Source organism: Triturus cristatus, chromosome 4_2 (assembly GCF_964204655.1).
Source record: "Triturus cristatus chromosome 4_2, aTriCri1.1, whole genome shotgun sequence".
In the NCBI taxonomy this organism is placed as follows: Eukaryota; Metazoa; Chordata; class Amphibia; order Caudata; family Salamandridae; genus Triturus; species Triturus cristatus.
Window position 1 is genome coordinate 654,055,670 of NC_140586.1, and position 20,660 is coordinate 654,076,329.

The 20,660-nt window shown below is 45.4% G+C and overlaps 2 protein-coding genes across 19 annotated transcripts in view; one reads left to right on the forward strand and one right to left on the reverse strand.

Moving 5' to 3' along the window:
- Positions 1-12,829, reverse strand: part of EFCAB7 (EF-hand calcium binding domain 7) — a 367,307-nt gene extending 354,478 nt beyond the window's left edge. Inside the window, exon 1 of one of the 6 annotated variants that reach the window (XM_085602394.1) lies at positions 12,736-12,829. The gene's annotated coding sequence lies outside the window, so the exon portion shown is untranslated. Of the gene's footprint in view, positions 1-7,196; positions 7,242-12,137; positions 12,155-12,735 lie in introns of those variants that run through there. The other 5 variants (XM_085602399.1, XM_085602395.1, XM_085602397.1 and 2 more) reach the window with 5 other exon arrangements.
- The window catches only part of ITGB3BP (integrin subunit beta 3 binding protein), a 303,033-nt gene continuing 294,611 nt past the window's right edge, over positions 12,239-20,660 (forward strand). For 6 of the 13 annotated variants that reach the window (XR_014960659.1, XR_014960660.1, XM_085602405.1 and 3 more), the window contains exon 1: positions 13,487-13,624. Coding sequence is in view for 6 of the 13 variants with exons in the window: in XM_085602405.1 (XP_085458531.1) it covers positions 13,620-13,624 (5 nt within the window). In the remaining 7 variants the exon portion in view is untranslated. Of the gene's footprint in view, positions 12,400-13,427; positions 13,625-20,660 lie in introns of those variants that run through there. The other 7 variants (XM_085602407.1, XM_085602408.1, XM_085602409.1 and 4 more) reach the window with 6 other exon arrangements.

Here is a 20,660-nt window from a genome sequence, read left to right on the forward strand (position 1 = left end):
TTGACCCACACCCCCGCACGTTCGCTTAATTTCTTATTATATTCATATTTCTTCTGCAAAGTAGTGAGTAAATTAGTCGTGTAAAGCATTCGAATGAGCTGATTCTAGACTTTTAATCTCCTGTTCTAATTGGATCAGGCCCAAATTTATACGTCTATTTATTTTTGTTTTAATTTCAATTATCAATCCCCTAATGGTGACCTTTAAGGCATCCCAGTGATTATTTATGTTGGTTTCAGAGATGTTATTATGGCTGAGATAATCCATAATGGCCTCCTCCATCCTTTTCTTGTCCACCGGATCAGATAGAACCTCATCATTAAACCGCCATCTCCTAGGCACAAGTTCGTTATGACAACCCACCAATTTAAGGCTAATACATGAGTGGTCAGACACCAGCCTCGGGGCAATATCCGTATGTTCGATTAACCGAGTGAAAGAACCACAGACATAAATATAGTCTATCCTGGTGTAGGAATTGTGAGGAATAGAGTAAAAGGTGAAGTCCCTGGTATCTGGATGTTGGAGGCGCCAAGAGTCTGGCATTCGAGCTCGTTGCATTGTAATGAAAGTTGGATTGTCTATTGATAATCGGGTCTAGTGGGATGTTGAAATCCCTTGCTACAACCATGAGATCTTCCTGAGGGAGCCCTTCCAATGTGCTAACTACACCGGACCAAAACTTCGGGTCATCAGAATTAGGCCCATATATATTTACCCATGGATTAAGTCCTCTCCTTTCTTCAAGCAAGTAACCAACAGTCTGCCCTCATTGTCGAGTGATTGAGACTCTAAAGAAATATTTGAATTCTTTGATATTAAAGTAATCACACCCCGTTTCTTTATAACAGCTGGAGAGCAGGCCATTTGTGAAATCCAATTGCATCTAATAAGTTCAGTATCCTCTTCAGACAGTTTAGTTTCCTGCAATAATATAACATCCCCTTTCGTTTTAGCCAAATAGTCAAGAATTTTACGGCGTTTAATGGTATGGTTGAGGCCTTTGACATTCAAAGACACTATCTTAAGATCTTCTGATAAGGTATGTGAACTATTGTGAGCCATCATGTGGGGATGCATGTAGGCGGCAAAACAAACCAAACCACCGGAAGCCAAAAGCCAGACACACAGAGAAGAACACAGCACTGGGACAATATGCAATTCCAGAGCAACAATTAGCACGTGACCTGTACCAAGGTACATTATATCAAGGAGAACAAAAAGAAACATGTACTCTTGCAAGGAGGACAGTGAAAGAACAATAAGCCAGAATAGAAAGGGAGAAACAGAAGAGAATAGGAAAGTCATAGAAAAAAAGAGAGCACCCAACACACAGTATACATGAAAGCAAAGATAGCAAGGATAATTTTGCACTTCCTGGGTATTCTCGACCCACCCCCCCTCGTCACCCTCCCACACCTCCCTCCCTGCAGGAGGTGCGACAGCAGGAACGTCAAACGATCCCCTGGAGGAATTGAGTGGACTTCCTTCTCACGCATATTTCCCAAAATGACATAAGAGTGTACAGTAAAACTCTGTCAACACTAGAGTGGTCCTTCTAAAAAGGCCAGCAACAATGACAAAACCCAGACAGTATCAGATTCATTGGAACTGAGCAGAGAAACTATAACATCAAAGAGGATTAAGCATGTTCCAAAACAGTATAAACCTGAAAGCATCCGACCTGAGAGGTAAGACATTATCCTCAGAGATGTAAATCAGGTGCAGAACATAGCAAACAGCAAAACCAGAATACATCCTATAGACCTGGCAGCGTATGTGAGCAATGAGCTAAGTTTCTACACGTAGCACAGCGCAGGCAAAACCAACTTCAGACTGGGCCCGGTGATGATTTCCTTTTGCTAGAAAGAGATTGTGAGGAATCCATGTCCTGGGTCTAAGGGCCATCCAGATAGGACGAAATGTCTCTAGGGTCATTGAAGTAGAGAGGTCTACCGCTGTCTGTAATTCTAAACTTAGAAGGGCCAACGAAGGACAACTGGATGTTTTTGTTCCTCAGTCTGTCACGCAGGACAAGGAAACCCTTCCTAATGTCTACTGTAGGCTTAGAGTAATCTTGTGTGAAAATAATTTTGTGGCCGTTCCAAATAAGTTGACAAGACTTACGAGCATGAGCAAGGATAGCCTCTGTATGCTGGTACCTTAGAGGCTTGCATATAATAGGGCGGACCAATTGTCTTGAGGAGGACTTGAAGGTTGGTAACCTGTGTGCCCGATCCAGCTCGAACTGTTGGTCGAAGGCTAAGCCAGTGAACTTAGGAATCCACTCCTCCAAGAAGGCTAAGTACGATCATGAGGCGTCTTCCGAGCCCTCCGGGACACCAAGAATGCGGATGTTCCCTCTGCGATTATGATCTTCGAGCTCAGCCATCTGTTTAAGAAGCATAGATGTTGCGTTCCTTAGGGCCTTTATTTCATTACAAGATTTAGTTGAGATGTTCTCCACGTCACTGATCCTTTGCTCCGCTAAAGACAGCCTGTTGTTCACAGTATTCATATCTGCTCTAATGGCTGTGATTTCCAACTGGATAGCGCCTGTAGCTTGCTTGGTGGACTTCGCCAACTCATGAACATCAGCCAATTTATTAAGGATCGTGTCAAGCGTTCTATTGATGTCAGTTTTGATTTTGATAGGTGAGTCTGACAACGAGGGTTCGCCTATGTTCCTCTTGTTTAAGAGTTTGGAGTCTCTGTCCACCATGTTCATGAACTTGCAGTGATGGATAGATAAGTTAAAGGGTAACACTTGTTACAGAGTGGCTTCCTTTGAGAGAGATTGTAAGCACTAAAGTGGTATCGTTGAAAGCCGCTTAAGATGATTGCAGAGCCTGGGATGTTGTAACTACTTAATTGTCTGCTTGGTTAGTGAAATTTGCCAAGAGACTCACAAAAGCGCCGTGAGGGAAGAAAAAGAAGGCACCAAGAAGGCCCCCTATAAAGATAATAGCAGCTCCCTGTAGCGATGCATGGCCGTTATGTGGATACTTATAAAGCTCCAGGTGGCCATAACACATATGCCAATTTGTTTTAATTTGCCCAGGTGTGATAGGACTCGCTGACAGATGGCAGTGTAGCAGCGTGTAGCAGGTAAAAGGTATTGACCCAAGTAGGTAGCCGGTGGTAGCAGGTAGTATGACAGCTTGCACAGACGAGCCCGGGAGGGGGAATCGATCCTGTCCCCAGCGCGGTGTGCAGCTCCCTCACTCCACAGTCCGCACGTAGAGACACACACTGGTTAAACCGGTGTTAACTTGTGGCTGCAGCACTGACCAGGGAACTTAAATAGGAGGCAATGTTGCCAAGACCCACAACAGATATGCATACTTGAGCATCAGAATTCAAAGGCTGGCCCCCAGCAGAGAGGTTAAACAGGAATGTAAAGGACACTACCAGTTGTCAAATCTCGAGCCATGCATAATTAAATGACATTCAGATGTTGAAATAGTCAGCGCCGTAAGAGGACACCAAACGGCTCCCAGGCAGCCCTATGACACGCTCTGGTCTCTCCAGGGCAGACGATAGTTTTGGAACGTTGGTGTAGCTTGAATTCCTTCGGCATCGCCGCCATCTTAGGGTCAGGCACACCGATAAACTAACAAAGCTCGCCAAAGTTACTGAAGTTGCTGAAAGTACCTTGACATCAGTGCGAGCGATCAGCTAGGCGCCGCAGATAGTTGTAAACCACCAGTGAGACGTCGGGTCAGCCGAACTGGACCATTTCATCGTGTGAACCATGTCCTGACAGTGAAATACTCCATTTCGTTTTTCACTGTTGAAAGGCCATCTTGCCCATAGGACAGAACGGGGGAGGCTGTGTAATATGTTTCCAGCTTATCTCCCCAAAGGCTTAAGATGCAGAGGTGAAATTTAGTATGTCTGAACTCACAATTCAATAAGATATCTTTTTGTGAAGGTGGTTTTTGCATTGTGTGTTTAGAAACCACTCTTTTAGAAGTGGCTGGGTTTTTGTGATCTAACATTTCTGTGTGTCTCTGCCTGGTTGTGGATTGACTGTCTGGATCTGAAAGTGATAAGATCTGGGGAATGTCTTGACCCAGGGGAGGAGGTGAGACAGCAACAGGCTGACCTTCATCTGGAGTGTAGGGGGAGGAGTAGCCCCTGGAGGTGAAGAGGCCTGGGTTGCAGCCATAAAACAATGGCGCCATCCCCTGCTGAGTGATTAAGGACTCAGGCCCCTACTATCAAAGGAAGAAGGTGTCACTGGCACCCAGAACTGGTTTGGACAGGGGTGAGTGAACCCCTGAACACAAAGACTTCAAAGACTTTGAGGGGTATAACTATGAGAGCTGAAACCCCTGGACTACAGAATGGAATGGAATGGAACTAAGCAAGACTGAACAGGAATGGAACTGTTCAAGACTGTAAAGGATTGAAACAACTTTGTGGTCAAGAGGAACCTCTGCCAAGGAAGAAACAGCTGAATAGACTGAAGGAAAGGACTGACCCTTGCTATGTGTTCTGGGGCTGGCCTGCAGTTTGCTGCTTTAACCAAGAAGAGGCTAAAGGGACTTTGCTGTGTGCTGTGTCCCCCTTTTTGAAAGGACTTTGCTGTGCTGTGTCCTGAAGTAACTTAACCCCAAGGGCCCGAGATGACCTGGCTCCATGTTGTGGAAACTCAGGAACACAAAAGTTACCAGAAGTGTCTCAGCGACGCTGTGTGGGTGCGCTTTGTGCAGGCTGAGACCTTCGTAAGCCGTGCCCTGTGATCGTGCGTACCTGGAGTCCAAGCGAGTCTCAGCGACGCTGTGTGCGTGTGCTTTTTGCAGCCTGAGCCCTTCATGAGGATTGTCCTGTGATCGTGTGCACCTGGAGTCCAAGTGAGTCTCAACCACGCTGTGTGCGTGTGCTTCGTGCAGCCTGAGCCCTTCGTGAGGATTGTCCTGTGATCGTGTGCACCTGGAGTCCAAATGAGTCTCAGTGACGCTGTGTGGGTGTGCTTCGTGCAGCATGAGACCTTCGTGAGGATTGCCCTGTGACCGTGCACACCAGAAGTTCAAGAGTGTCTCAGCGATGCTGTGTGCGTGTGCTTTTTGTAGCCTGAGACCCTCTGAAGAATTGCCCTGTGATCGTGGGCACCAGAAGTCCAAGCGAGTCTCAGCGACGCTGTGTGTGTGTGCTTCGTGCAGCCTACCGTGAGGATTGCCCTGTGACCGTGCACACCCGAGGCTCAAGGGAGTCTCAGCGACGCTGTGTGCGTGTGCCCTATTGCAGCCTGAGATCGTCATATCGTCATCGACCCGGAAACAACCAAGTTGCATCGGAGGCCCAAGTCGCGAGAGGCGGAGAGGAGACCGAGGTCACACCCCCCAGGTAACGTGTGTCGGCGCCTGGGGCGGGCTCGGAGAGAGATACTCTCGGCGTCTCCCCTTCTGGTAGCGCGAGCCTCTGTCCCAGCTCGTATCGCAGCCCGTACGTGCCAAGGAGTGGCAGTACCAGGGCCAGAGCGGGGAACTGCACTGTGGTTTACACCAGATCCGTGTTGGGGGCATATGTTGACAGAAACTGGCTGCGAGTCAGTACAAGGGGCGGAAAGACCGCCTCAAGCACAGTGATCAGTGCTGGAGAGTATTACGCATTGCATTTGTTTGCACTACGAACTACCTGATTGTTGCATTACATCATTTCTGCATAACAAACTGCCTCATTGTTGTATTACGCATTGGATTCATTTGCAGAGCGAACTACCCGATTGTTGCATTACGCATTACATTATTTCTGCATAATGAACTGCCTGATTGTTGTTGTATTACGCATTGCATTAGTTTGCAGAACGAACTACATGATTGTTGCATTACGCATTGCAATATTTCTGCATAACGAACTGCCTGATTGTTGTATTACGCATTGCATTAGGTTGCAGATCGAACTACCTGATTGTTGCATTACGCATTGCATTATTTCTGCATAACGAACTGCCGGATGGTTGTATTACGCATTGCATTAGTTTGCATCACGAACTGCATTATTTTTACAATGCAAAGTGCCCGATTCTTGCATTACAAACTGCATAGCCTTGCATTAGGACTGCATAGGATCACCTAGAATTGCTCATTAATACCGCCAGAACTTACAAGAGCTGGCTGACCTAATAACCGCTAACACAACAACAAATTTCAAGCAGGAGGGTCCTAGGGAAGTTTAAAGACCTGCATAGGATTATATCCCCAAAAGGTGTCAGACAGAAAACACGTACAGAATCCTTGGGTCTATTATGAACAAAATATTAGTGAATACAAGTTTAGTAAGCCACAGACTATAACACACAGACCTAACTGTGGGAAATTCCCTTTTCAGAACAAAATCATTCACTCACCAAAGGTGACATACTTCATCATATGGGATTCTCCTCTCAAAGGAAAAACCTAGTTCCTTTGAGGGCTACAACCCCCTCTCTGAGAGGGAGGAGCTCAGGGATGATTTGAATTTCTATTTCTTTAGGATATTCTAAATCCACATGTGATGAGCAAAATAGTGTGAGAGAGGGCGCAGCACAAAGAAAATACAAAATGTGCAGAAGTGTGAATAAAACTATCTAGGGGGTGCAAAAAATATGTTTTATTCGAGAGCACCCTCTGCCCGGATTAAAAACAGTGCACCAGCGACATGGATTTAAGTCACAGTGGTATGGTGGAAAAAAGTGGTCAAATACGCCTATGTTGGATTTTTATTGTGTGGCCTCATTGTATATCTTTTAATATAAACTTATACTTGTTTTTATATGAAACTCGTGTGGAGTCCTTTTGTGGTGTCAACACTGGGAGCGTGGTTGCAAATACTTTACACATTTGCCTTGAAGATAAGCCTGACTGCTCGTGCCAAGCTACCAAGGGGGTGAGAAGGTGTCCTTCCTTTCCCTGACGTGGAAGCGAGGGTCCCTACTCGGCCTACTAGGGAATCCAGGATTTAACAGTGTGCACACATGATAATGGCTGTCCTGGTGGTACGGTGCTAATCTTTTGCCTATTGTGGGTATTCGTTGGACTGGGATGGTTCTATAAGTATGGTTACAATTCTGGCCATTCTGTGCACATCTGTAGCAGTGGTGATTAGGACACATTGTGGGCATTCATGGGACGCGCACACCTGCAATAATACTAGCCACGGAAAATAATTCATATCACTTCTGGGCATTTGTTGTATGTGAAGTAACGTACCTTCGCTCCTACACCGTAGTCCTGTTTCTGCTTGCATGCCGCCTGACGTCACCGGCCAATCCGGTGTCGAGGATGGCTGTGACGTCGGGGGGCGGGCAGGCAGTTCAGAAGAGCGCGAGGACGCGAGCCGGCGGTTAGTTTCCCCGCTGCTCCTCGTGGGCCGTAATTGTGTGCTATTACAAGAATAAGAATAAACGAACAAAGCATCGATCCTGTCTGGTCTCCCTCATTTGGTAACACTACAAATGGCGACGAGGGTTTAAAATCGGACATTACGGCCCGCGAGTGAATTGATTACTGCCAGAGGTCCCCATGTGCTGTTCCTCACGCTGGTCTCGCCTTGCTGTTTCCCGTGCGCCAGTTGAGGCTACTGCTTTCCGCTGCCTGCCTGTGCCTCCTGCCTCGAAGCCCTGCTGGTGTGCTGCTGGGGGCTGCCTGCTGACCTGTGGTGCTGTCTCGCCCCGACGACTCCGTGTGCTGCGCTGGTGAGCTGCGGTGGGGGAGCGTCTTCTCTGCTGATATTGGGAGCCTCCATCTCCTGAGGCCGCGTTCTTTGCTGCAGTGCCTGACGTCTACGTCCCTGCGGTCGTGGTGTCCTTCCGAGTTCGGTGGGGAGTGTCCAGGGTCTGCGTTGCTGCCCCACGTGTACCTGATCTCCTGCCATGGCGCAACCCATCAACATATGTGTGCCGCCCCTCTTTCTGGACTCGCCTGGTAAGCCATGTATGAAGTGGAAGGGGTGGCTGCGCGCATTTGAGAATTACATCGTCTCCATTGACGGCGAGGGCTATAGCGCTGCACGCAAGAAGTCGCTTCTGTTCGGACTGTTGGGGAAAGCAGGCCAGGAGGTTTTTGACAGTTTGCCCGTCTATACGGACCCTCCGGGGGCCCTTGCCCCTCTAGACGTGTACCAGGAGGCGGTTAAGCGGCTCGAACTGCAATACTCTGAGGAGGGTAATATCATGGTGGGGCGCCACAAATTCGCCTTACGGAAGCAGGAGGAAGGTGAGACTATCGAGGAGTATATTGCCTGTCTACGTGTGTTGGCACAGGACTGTGAATTCGGGGAGATGACTGATACCTACCTCAGGGACCAGGTGGTGTTCTACTGCCATTCCAAAAAGGTGCAGGAGCGGTTGCTTTCTTGCAGGAATCCGTCGCTGAAGGATGTGGTGGCCATTGCGAAGGCCGTTGAACGCTCCATGGTGTCCACGAAAGAACTTGCGAGCACGAACCAGGCTTCTAATGTGTTCTTGGTGCAGGACAAACATAGAGGTGCATCCAGGACCCCAGACAGGGTGGCGAGCGAGAAAGGGGGGGGCAGGAAGCCACTCGCTTGCTTTAGGTGTGGGTCAAGGGATCACCTGGCGGATAGCAGGACATGCCCTGCACTGTCCAAGAGTTGTTCTAAGTGCAGGAGAGTGGGCCACTTTGCGGCAGTATGCAAAGCCAGGAGACCTGGTGGGAGCGTGAAAGTGAGCTCGGTGAGCGACTGCGATGCCGATACTGATGCGGACATTGTATTGTCCATTGATGCTGAGGATGGGAGAGTGAAGGGGCCTATTGGCTCCGTTCTGATTGGTGCAGTTGAGCTGCCATTTACGGCCGATTCTGGTTCCCCCATTACCCTGATTTCTGACACCACGTACGAGTTGAAGTGGCAAGGTGTGAAATTGCATGAGACGGATGTGAACCCGAAGGCTTTTGGGGAGAAAGACATAGAGATGATGGGGTACTTCTGGGACTTCCTCACCTTCAGGGGGCGAACAGTGAGAACGAAGATCTATGTGGCTGAGAAAGGGAGGAGCCTGGTGGGGTGGAAGGATCTGGCCAAGCTGGGGGTGATGCTAGTCCCGGGGGCGGATGATCCCATAGTCCTGAGGGAGGATTGGGTCGGCTACGTGCAGCCGGATGATCTACATGAGGGTTTAGCTGAGGTCATCGGCAGATTTGAGTCTGTGTTTGAAAACAAAGTAGGGTGCGTGAGAGGATTCGTGCACGCCATACGACTGAAAGAGGGTGCCGTGCCGATAAAACACAAGGTCAGGGCTGTCCCTCTCTCTGTCAGGGGGGAGCTAAAGGCTGTCCTGGATAAGTTGAAGTCGGAGGGAGTGATAGAGGAAGCAGGCGCATCAGAGTGGGTGTCCGCAATCGTGGTGTCCAAGAAGAAGAGGACAGGGGACATCCGGCTATGTGTGGACCTGCGATCTTTGAACAGGAACATTCTGGTGAACTGCCACCCCCTACCCAACATCCAAGAGATCCTGTCTTCTACGTCGGGGTCGCGATTTTTCACCTTGATTGATCTGAAGTCCGCATACCACCAGGTGTGCCTCACGGAGGAGTCCAAGGCACTTACCACCTTTGTTACCCCGTTCGGTGCCTACAGGTACGTCCGCCTTCCGTTCGGCCTCGCCTCAGCTTCCGGTGTCTTCCAAAGGTTGATGGACTTGCTCTTCGGCGACATGAAGGGGGTTGAAGCCTTCCAGGACGACATTCTAGTCCACACGGCGAGTGAAGAGGAGCACCTGGAGCTGCTGGGAGAAGTGCTGGGTGTACTACGCGACAAAGGGATGACTGTCTCCAAGGACAAGTGCAAGTTCATGGAGGGCAGGATCGACTACTTGGGACACGTGCTGACCGCGGAGGGCATTGCGCCAAAAGATGACCTGGTGAGGGCCATACGTGATGCCCCGTGCCCCGGAGACAAGGACGCCCTACGATCGTTCCTGGGGCTCAGCGAGTATTACTCCAAATTCATGCAGGGATATGCGACCATCGTGGAGCCCCTACGGAAGCTGCTGAGGAAGAATGAAAAATTCACGTGGGCGCATGCCCAACAAGCTGCTTTTGATGCCGTCAAGCAGGCCATCGTGGCTGCTCCAGTGCTGCAACCATACAACAGGGCGTTCCGGAACGTGATTACAGTCGACGCAAGCGCCAAGGGTATCGGTGCGGTATTCTGCCAGTTCCATGGGAAGACGGAGAACACGGTCGCTTTCATTTCCCGGTCACTGAGTGACGCTGAGAAACATTACAGCACCATTGAGAGGGAGACGCTTGCATGCGTATGGGCCGTGGAGAAACTGAGGAACTATTTGTGGGGCATGGAGTTCGAACTGGTTACGGACCACAAGCCTTTAATATACATGATGGACGGCGAAGGCCGCGGCAACGGAAAGGCCAGCTCGAGGCTTTTGCGGCTAATGTCCAGGCTGCAGGAATATCATTTCACCATCAGGCACATCAAGGGCGGCCTCAATTGCAGAGCGGATTGCTTGTCGCGCTTGCCGGTCAGCGGCGAGGGGGACGGATCCATGGATGACACGGAGTGCGTAGTGGCGCTGGTGGATGCTACGGCCATATGCGAAGGATCCGTTTCAGAGGAGGAATGGATGGCGGCCCAAGAGAAAGACACGACTATGCGTAGGGTGATGGATCACATTATGGCTCGCTGGCCCCCAATCCGGAACTTGAACGGTGCGCTCAGGAGTTTCCAGCAGGTTAGCCCCGAACTCTCCATCGAGGGCGGTTTCGTGAAAAGACATGAGCTGTTTGTGCCGCCGGAAGGATTGAGAGATAAACTAATCCGGTTAGCTCACAAGGGTCACCCGGGCGCTACCGCCACAAGGACCTTACTCAAGCAATACTACTGGTGGCCAGGGATGTGCGGCGAGGTCAACAGCTTTATCGACCGGTGCGGACCGTGTTTGAGGGCCGACAAGCACTGGAAGACGGCGAGAAGTGCGCTGCAGTTGGTGGACATTCCTGCTGGTCCATGGATCAAAGTCGCTATTGATTTCGCGGGCCCGTTTACCCTGCTGCCCGACGATTGCAGACATCTCATCGTCCTTACGGATTACTTTTCTAAATGGATCCACTACAAGTTCGTCCGGGAGGTTACCACCGAACGTGTGATCAGGGAGCTGAAGAAGGTCTTCGCCAATGAAGGACAGCCGAGGATTTTGGTGTCCGACAACGGTACACAGCTGGTCTCCAGGCAGATGAAAGACTTCCTGTCCAGATTGGGGATCAAGCAGGAGAAAACCCCGCTATACAGTCCAAGGAGCAATGGGCAGGTCGAGCGCATGAATAGGTTCTTGAAGGAGGGTGTGCAGCAGGCAATTGCCTCCAATTTGGATGTCAAGGCGTTTCTGGCGGACAAGGTACACACGTTTCACAACACGCCCAATGCAGTCACGGGGCACACTCCGTTCTACCTGATGAGAGGGAGAAGGTGTATGAGCGAGCTTACTCCCAAACTTGATAGGTGGTATGACATGAGGGAGGTACCGGAAGATGTATCCGATGAGAGGCTGAGGGTCAAGGAAAGGATTGTGGCCAGACAGGAAAGCAACAAGCGGTACGCTGATGAGGTGAATAGAGCCAAAGTCAAAGAGGTAGCGCAGGGGGATTGGGTGTTGGTGAAGAAACCAACCAAAGTGTTGAAGGGAGAGTCTGTTTTCCAGACCCCTGCACGAGTTCAAGGAGTGACTAAGGGAGCTGTCTGTTTGGAAGGCGGGGGATGGCGTAGCAAGGACGACATTGTCAGGCTCAAGGCAGGTCAAGAAGAGATCATCATGAGAGGCAGCCAGGTGCATGAGAATGAGATCGATGATGGTATGTACGAATGGCAGGTGCAAGCGGACATTGATGGGTCCACTGAGGATGGTATGAGTCCGTGCCATGGCCTAGCGGGCGTGGATAGCCAGGGCGACAGCAGTCCCATGTCAGTGAGGGATGACAGTCGCAATGTGATGAGTGCGAGCCAAGGTGGTACGGGCAACCGCAGCGCGGGGGCCAACATGCAAATCACTCCCCGCAGACCTGCAAGGCATATCAGGGCGCCTAAAAGGTTCGAAGATTTTGTCATGAGATGATTGTTATGTATAGTTCTATATTTCGTTAAGAAAGGGAGATGTTGTATGTGAAGTAACGTACCTTCGCTCCTACACCGTAGTCCTGTTTCTGCTTGCATGCCGCCTGACGTCACCGGCCAATCCGGTGTCGAGGATGGCTGTGACGTCGGGGGGCGGGCAGGCAGTTCAGAAGAGCGCGAGGACGCGAGCCGGCGGTTAGTTTCCCCGCTGCTCCTCGTGGGCCGTAATTGTGTGCTATTACAAGAATAAGAATAAACGAACAAAGCATCGATCCTGTCTGGTCTCCCTCATTTGGTAACACTACAGCATTCTTCGCACAAAGAGTAAGGCTGCGGTATGATCGCGTCAAGACACTTATGTAAAAAATTGCTTAATACATTACAGTTCAGCCGGCTCCGAGAATGGAGTAAACTGTGCAAACAATATATATAACGTGAATGTAGGTGAGCAAACGTCGCCGACCCTCTCCCCAAAACCTAGGAAAGATGCGTTTTTGTGGGGGAAAAAATGATTTTGGAGAGAATGGTGAGCTAAGACTTGTATAAGCTTCCTGTACCATCGCCTAGCATATAAACGCGAAGATAGCAAGTTCTAGAGGAGTTGCTCGTTGCAGAAGTTATCAGTGTTGGAGAGAGTGCTCACTGCTTTAAGTTACTCACTTTTGCGTAGAGGAAACTGGCCAGTTGAACGCTGCGATGGTTTGAGCTCTTCGGTCTAGGACGATAAGACTTCTGTACTGGAGTAGTGTTTCTATGGAAACAGTATCATTGACATGAAAAAGGGACTAGCCTGTTGCTTATATTGAATCGATAGATTGACTGGAGAAAAATCCATTACTTTATTTTATAACATATTGACTTACGGATTGAAATTGCTCAACTTCTCATTGCAAAGTACTGAGAAAATAGTACTGCACTGGCGAGACGGGCAACATTCAATCAGCAACAGTAATGAAGAATTTCGAAATTAACAAAAATATAAACGGTCCAAGATGGCCCTCTTTCTTTTTTCTCTTCTCTAATTCTGTCGATTAGTCAGTAGCAAATTGTACAGAACAAAGGTAAAAAATAATTAACGTTTCACATTAGTACTGCTGTGCTAAAATGTGTTATTTTTAAAATATAATGCATCGCGAATACAAAACAAAAGCCGGTAAGGTGACATATTTACACGCTGACCGATATAAAATGTGTATTATTTTGGAAATGTATTAATTGGAAATTTGATATGTCACGATCGTTTTCTTTCTGGAATGGCACCTCAAACACGTTCTAACATGACTTCCGTGTGCTCTTCGTGGCATTGAGCAGGTCTGACCCTTGTCCGTTTTCGACTTCGTCTTTGATTATGCGAATGACGTCTCTTGACACTGACTAACCTGGAGGTGTGTTACGCATCGAGGGCGGTAAAGTACAAACAGCGAGAGCAAGACGCTTGTTCTCTACTCTATGCATCACAAAATTCTCCCTGTGTGTTCTGCAACTGATCAGTTTTTTATTGGAATAAGCTAAAGAGGCAAAGAAGCATAGAAGCAGTATCCGTCATGCCGTAAGTATTACAACTCGCCAATCGGCTCAGTAATTCACATTAGCAGGACATCGCTCTAAAAATAAGGAATCAGTTGTTTTCCCTATTTTTTTTATTTATTAACCAGTTATTTTTCCTCATTTTATTGTTGCTTTTTTCATTTTCAGTACTTAAAGATGTAATGTATGCTTGACAAAAGTGTATGACTGCCCTGTCATATGACCGCTCGATTACAGTCCACCACCCCCTATAAACAGGTGGAAGGGGTGTTTAAGAAAAGTAATGCAACAATTGTGCAGCGGCCCATTTCACTGGTGTGGTTTTAAAGCACTGTCCTTCCTGGTCGGTTAACTTTCAGGTCGGGTAGTTTGTTATGTTGCTTATTGCCTTGTCTGTTTTGAAGCGCTTTCTATGGGAACTTGTTTTTAATCCACATAATTTAAAGAGGATATTCACGCTAGACTATCTGTTTTACAATTGTACGGATTATTGCCACTCGGCATTACCTTTCCACTGTTCCACAACCGCCATGTCTTGTAAAGCCTACTGCCTCTATGTTATGGTCCCTGCTGCAGGTGTTCTTTTAATGAGCAATTCGTCTTGCATTCAATCTGTGGTTTCTATGCTTTCTCTCATATTTTTGGGATTCACGTATAAAGTCCGCATCCAACACTATTAAGGATTACGTTTCTTTATTTGTTGAAATGAAACACTGGTACACACAAACACAAAGGTATGCACCTTCACTCGTAGAATGAGACGTGGTGCAGGTGTCATAGAACATATTTGGGAGAAATAGAGAGGGACCCCTTGTGATAATCAAGGGAATAGGGTACTCTTCCAAGTAACAACTAGCAGTCCCTTGATAACTTAGATATTGACAAAATCTTCAAGGAAAGATCAAGGGAATAGGATACTGTTCCTAATATCACCTAGCAGTCCCTTGATAACACAAGTATTAACAGAATCAATTCACAACATATAATCATTACATACACAGATCAGTTAAAAAGTAGTTTACATTTATTTTATAAAAACATGTAGTACATGGTATTTAAAAACCACAGTTCATGATGGTCCCTAGTCTACTCTTATCAACACACTTGGTCTGAATCCACAGTACAAATAATAACTTTAAAATATATACCACACAATTTAAACGGAAAACATTTCTCTCATTTTGGGAAAGCAGTCAGAGGATCAAATATAATTAGGGCTCCCGGTTTTATGGTATTTATTTTTTGTCCATTTCCGTCTGTATTTATCCATATTTATTTTTTGGCTATTTTATCTGTATTTATCCATATTTATTTTGTGTTTTGCGTATAAATGAAGTTGTAAAACTGTACATTTCCATATCTATTTAACTGATAGACGCGCACCTCTTACTTTGATGTCTGCCGTGTTTTAGCTATTTAAGCTGCCAAATATTACATAACCATACATCTATTGGTAAATACTAGCATTATGCTATCAATTTCTTATTTAAAGAAATGTCATCCTGTTTTTAATTAACCATGCTATTCATCTGCTGGCCTATAATTCATGAAAGACAGCATGTAGAGTCACTTTTAAAAGAAGCACAATTTTCTGTATTTATCCACTTTTAAAAATAAATACAGACAGAAAGCACATTGTTTTCTGTCTGTATTTATCTGTAAAAATACGGAAAACAGGGAGCCCTAAATATAATGCATTACCCTATTATGAACCCGCATAACAGAGAGAATATAAAAGAAAAGACACTGCAATTTGTCATAAAACACACATCCAATTCAGACAGCTCAAGGGATTATACACTTGTGGGATCTGACTCTATTTATCGCTACAAGTGGATACCCGGTTCTTTGGATTATGTTACTCCTATGCGTCGACGCGTTTCGATGGGCTGTATTTATGCCGCTATCTTTATCAAGACCAGGAATATATGTTTCTCTCTCAATCCACGTTGTATTCAAGATTCCAACTATGGGAGAAAAGATATTGCAATTATACATAGGTCAATTATATTCTGTACGCCTCATTCTAAATGCTTCTTATTCAATTAAAGCTATCCTGACCGGCCCCATTCTTGTCCTATTTGCTCTCTTTTTAACAAGGTTGTTTCTTAGAGATTTATCTGCGCTTCTCGTATCTCTACTCTAAGAACCTTCCCTGCGAGTTTGCAATCGCTGCTTTTATCAATCCACATTCATGTTCAATATATATCTCGAGTGTTCTCACCTTAATATGTTTTTCTTTCCTATATCCTTATTATTATGGCCTACTGTCAATGAATAGTCCCTGTGCCCTGATCTGTAAAACATGTACATCTGATTTAATATCTTGTCATCTACAATGAACTGTTTTTACTCAAAACCTGTACGTTGTGTAATCTAGGTATTCTCACATTTTCGTTGGTTCTACTCGTATTCTACTCGTACGTCTTAACTTCAAATTGCGGACACTGATTCTTGTCTGTAGAATTGGCCCGGCTACTATTGTCTGTTCTTATTACCTGAAATATGTACAAATATCGCTTTATTATACGACCCACTACACTCATCTCATTGCCCCCTCCGTGTGACCGCTCAATCCATACCTGGTAATGGGTATCATCGGGTAACCTGCATGTAGAGTGTATCCTTTTAAATTAGAAGTCACAGGCTCGTCTTGGATCTGTATACGGACCGGCAATAGATAACGCGTCCTTGTTACATATCAGTTCCCCTGTTCTGTAATAGGACAGAGATTTAGATAGATTGTAACTCGTGTGGACTGCTATATAGTTGCCCCCAATCCACCGTCCCACACTCGGTCGAGGCAAAACCCGAACAGTTTTGCCCTAAGCTTTCCTAGGGTTTCTTACCTTAAAATATACAGGCTGTTGCGTCCATGCAGGGATAGTTCCGTGGTGCGGATTCCATTTACCGCTGTTACCGTGCCCTGTCCTCCATTTGTTCTAGGAGCAACGCCGTCCTATTGGTCGCCTCTATCAGGTGACTTATAATAGGCCAATGGTGCTATCTCTTCTATGTTGCTCCCTTTCGTTCCAGATTCATCTAATAGTAATGCGCATGCGGGGCCATAATGTGTTTGTCGTATAGAACGGCTCAGTTGATTCGTTCTATTATGTCTGTGTCCAACTTATGATTTCGTTTTATTCGTATCACTAAAAAACCATTCTATTTGAACCATTACAGTATAAATTAATTAGACTCTTTTACCCTATTTTATTAACCGAAAAGAAATCTGGTTGGTATAAAATTGCAAGTTCTAATTACATTTTCGCCCAGATATCACGCACTACCGTGTAGTGTGTCTAGGCAAGACAAGGAGTCCCCCCTTTTTTTATGTGTCTCCAAAAACTTTATTGTTCTCATCAAAATGTTGACAACAAAGTTATTTTTTGTCTTTTATCGACTATCTCTCTTTGTCTCTGGCGGGTTATGTTGGTACTTATAGAGATTGTGGTGATTGTAGTAGTCACCGCGGACCAGGGGCTGCCACATAATGAGTGTGTACGCAGAAAGCAGCAAAAGCCTCGCCAATGTAAATGACGTGTTTTGTATTAGTATGCTATAATCAACATTTCATATGAGGCGGATAGAGACCTCTATATTTGTAAGCCGTTAAGGCTAAGTCGTTCTCACTTTTACATTACATAATCTTGCACAAAGGGGAGAGATAACCCCAGGTTAAAAGAAACAAAAATTAATAAAATAAACATCTGTTAGTAACAAGGGAATTACAGAGGGTATCCCACTACTATCGCTGTAACTCAAATTGGTACAACCACATCAAAGGTTACTGGAGGACCGAGATATTATAATCTCGTGATGATATTCATCCAGTCCTCCTTAGAATTCAGGCCCCTATCTACTGTGTTCAGGTGACACATGAACCACTGTTCACGTTGTTTCCTTCTGGTGTTAATATCACCTCCTCTCCTGTTGATGGTGATTTTTTCCAATATGAACCATTTAAATTCATTGCAGTTATGTTTAAGTTTCCCATAGTGATCTTTAAGGGGGGCCTTCTCTTTCATATTCCTAATTGCGGATTTGTGTTCTAATAGACTGATGCGAAGTTCCCTGCCTGTCTCCCCTACGTAGCCGAGTCCGCACGGGCAGATAAGGAGATAGACCACATTTTTACTGCGGCAGTTGTTTAGTGTTGTCGCCCACATCGTCTTGTTGTTAAACATCATACTCTTCGTTTCCATACACTGTGCACAGATCGAGCAAGTGCCACATTTATAATTTCCTTTGGCTTTCTCACCTGTCAGTGTAGTTTGAGTATCATACGCCTGTCTATAAGTTTTCACCAAGGAGTTACGAATGGTTTTGTTGCGCCTGAATGAAAAAAGGGGTTTTTCCAGTTTGTTATCCACCTCATAATTAAGAATTTTCCAATTTCTGTTGACTATATTCTTAATTTTGTTACTCATGTTGGAAAATTGTGAAACAAAAACAATTCTCCCACTTGATATATCTTTTTTATTTTTATTTGTCTCTAATAGGCATTCTCGATTATAAAATCTAGCCCTTTTTAAGGAGTGTTTAATACGTTTTTTTTGGATACCCTCTCGCCTTCAATTTGTTTGTTAGAGTCTCCGCATGTCGGTAAAAATCATCTATTGTGGTGCAGTTACGCCTCAATCTCAAAAACTCTCCAAAGGGGATGTTATCTTTTTGAGATCGAGGGTGATTACTGTCGCATGTTAGGAGAGTATTTTTGTCAGTGGGCTTTGTAAAAAGCTCCATCTGAAGTGTATTGTCCACATTTTTAATTTTGATGTCCAAGAAATCTACCTGGGAGTTGCTGTAGTGCGCTGTAAATTTAAGGTTTGGGTCCCCCAAATTAATCCATTCCAGAAAGGATTCAAGCTCCTGGCTAGAGCCGTTCCAGATGAATATAATATCGTCTATAAATCGGTGCCACCCCTGTATGTTTTCAAAATACGGCGCAATCTCATTAAAAATATGTATTTGCTCAAAGTTTCCGACATAGAGGCATGCCAGACTGGGAGCACAGGTAGCCCCCATGCTGGTCCCTTTAACTTGAATATAAGCCTCCTCTTGAAATAAAAAGATGTTATTTTTTAAGACCATTTCTATACATGATGTTATGAAGTATTTGTTGGCGCCCTCTAGATTCTCTTTCTCTAAGATGTCTGAGAATACCCTGATGGTATCATTTTGGGGGATATTTGTATACAACGCTTCAATATCAAGAGTGACCAGATATTGGGTCCTCCCGTTGAAGCTCTGTCCCTCAAAAATAGAAATCGCGTGGACTGTGTCTTTAATATAGGACCTTTGTTTCTGTACTATGGGCTTCAAAAAATGGTCCACATATCTGCTCAGCGGTTCTAACATCAAACCGATACTACTGACAATAGGTCTCATTGGGGGGTTGTCTAAACTCTTATGAATTTTAGGTAGGCCATAGATTGCTGGTGTTATTGGGTGCGCATTCAGTAAAAACTTATATTCATTTGCGCAAATCCATCCTTCCTCTAGTCCTTGTTTAAGAAGGAAGGCCACTTCCTTCTTGAGTTCATCTATAGCATTGAAACGAATGGGGCGATAGTGGTCCCTCACATCTAAGAGATTTCTCATTCTTCTTTCATAATCCCTTGAGTCGAAAATCACAACTCCCCCGCCTTTATCGGCCGGTTTGATGACTATTTCCTCACACTCCTGTAAAGACTTGAGTGCTTTTTTCTGTTCCACAGATAGATTGTGATTCCTGTGTTTTGGCGTGATGTTATTCATATTTTTAATCTCCATTTCTACAACCCTTTCAAAGATCTCAACATTCTTGTCTACTTGGCCTAAATTTGGGGTAAACGTAGATTTGGGTTTAAAGCCAGATACATTTCTTGGTTGTATGTATTCCTTATCTTGGAAAAACCTATTTAATCTAATTTTCCTAAAGAACATCTTAAGATCACTTTCAAGTTCATATGTGTTATGTGGGGCTGATGGTGCGAAGCTGAAACCTTTTCTTAAAATATCTTTTTCATCCTTGGTAAGTATCTTTTCAGACAGATTTATAATGGGTAATTCCTCTACCTCCAATATTGTCTGCTCCTGGTTGTCAGATATTCCTGCCCTGCATTTTGAGGTTGATGGCTTCTCTGAAGTTCTTGCCTGTTGTAATTCCTGTAGCCCCTTTGTCCCCGATTCTGGCGTCTGCCTAAAAAAGGTTCCCTGTCAAATGCTGGTGTGGGTCTACTGTTCTGTACCCCATCTTGTTCTTCCTCACTACTGGAGCCCGATGTTTCCGAGAAAGTTACTAGTTTATTGCCTCCTCTTGAATATATAGGTCTTGTGTATTGGGGTTTGTCCCACCTTTGATCTTGTCTATTCTTATAGTAGTCTTTCCCCAGATATGGATAAACTATTTCTTCATTATATCTATCTATGTCCTTTCTTAGTTTTTTCATTTTTTTATTGGTTAGATAGTCTCGGTAGCTGTTAGTTTCACTCTCTAATTCCTCCATTTTTCTCTTTGCTTCCTCTAAGGCTGAACTCTGTCTCAATTCAATCTCTAAGTCTTCTATTTGTTTCTTTTCTATTTCTATTAATTCTTGGGCTGTTTCAATAATGAGAATAAGCCAATCTCTGCTACAGCGATTAGCTATATGTGTCCAAGTGTCTATAAATTTAGGATTATCTATAAAAAGTCCAGGCTCATTCCTAACTTGTAGGCCGATGGGAATTACTCCAGCCTTCAAATATTCAATTAGAAACTCCGCGTGTAGTTCCGTGCGGATCAATTTCTTTTTTGCGTTCAGGGTTTTTATCAATTGTTCCTGACTTGTATTTTTGAGGGCATGAGTATTGCCCGTACGAGGATTTGAGCTAATCAGCCTATTAAATTGATCCTCTGAGAATCCGAAGGTTTTTAGTTTATCCATATGGAATGATATATTACCCTTCTAGTAGTTTCAAATCACTAAAAATTAGTGTGGACTACCTAGGAAAACCTAGGTCCTCTCCAACCAACAGGTTGTGCTATGCAGACTTGGGAGAAATAGAGAGGGACCCCTTGTGATAATCAAGGGAAT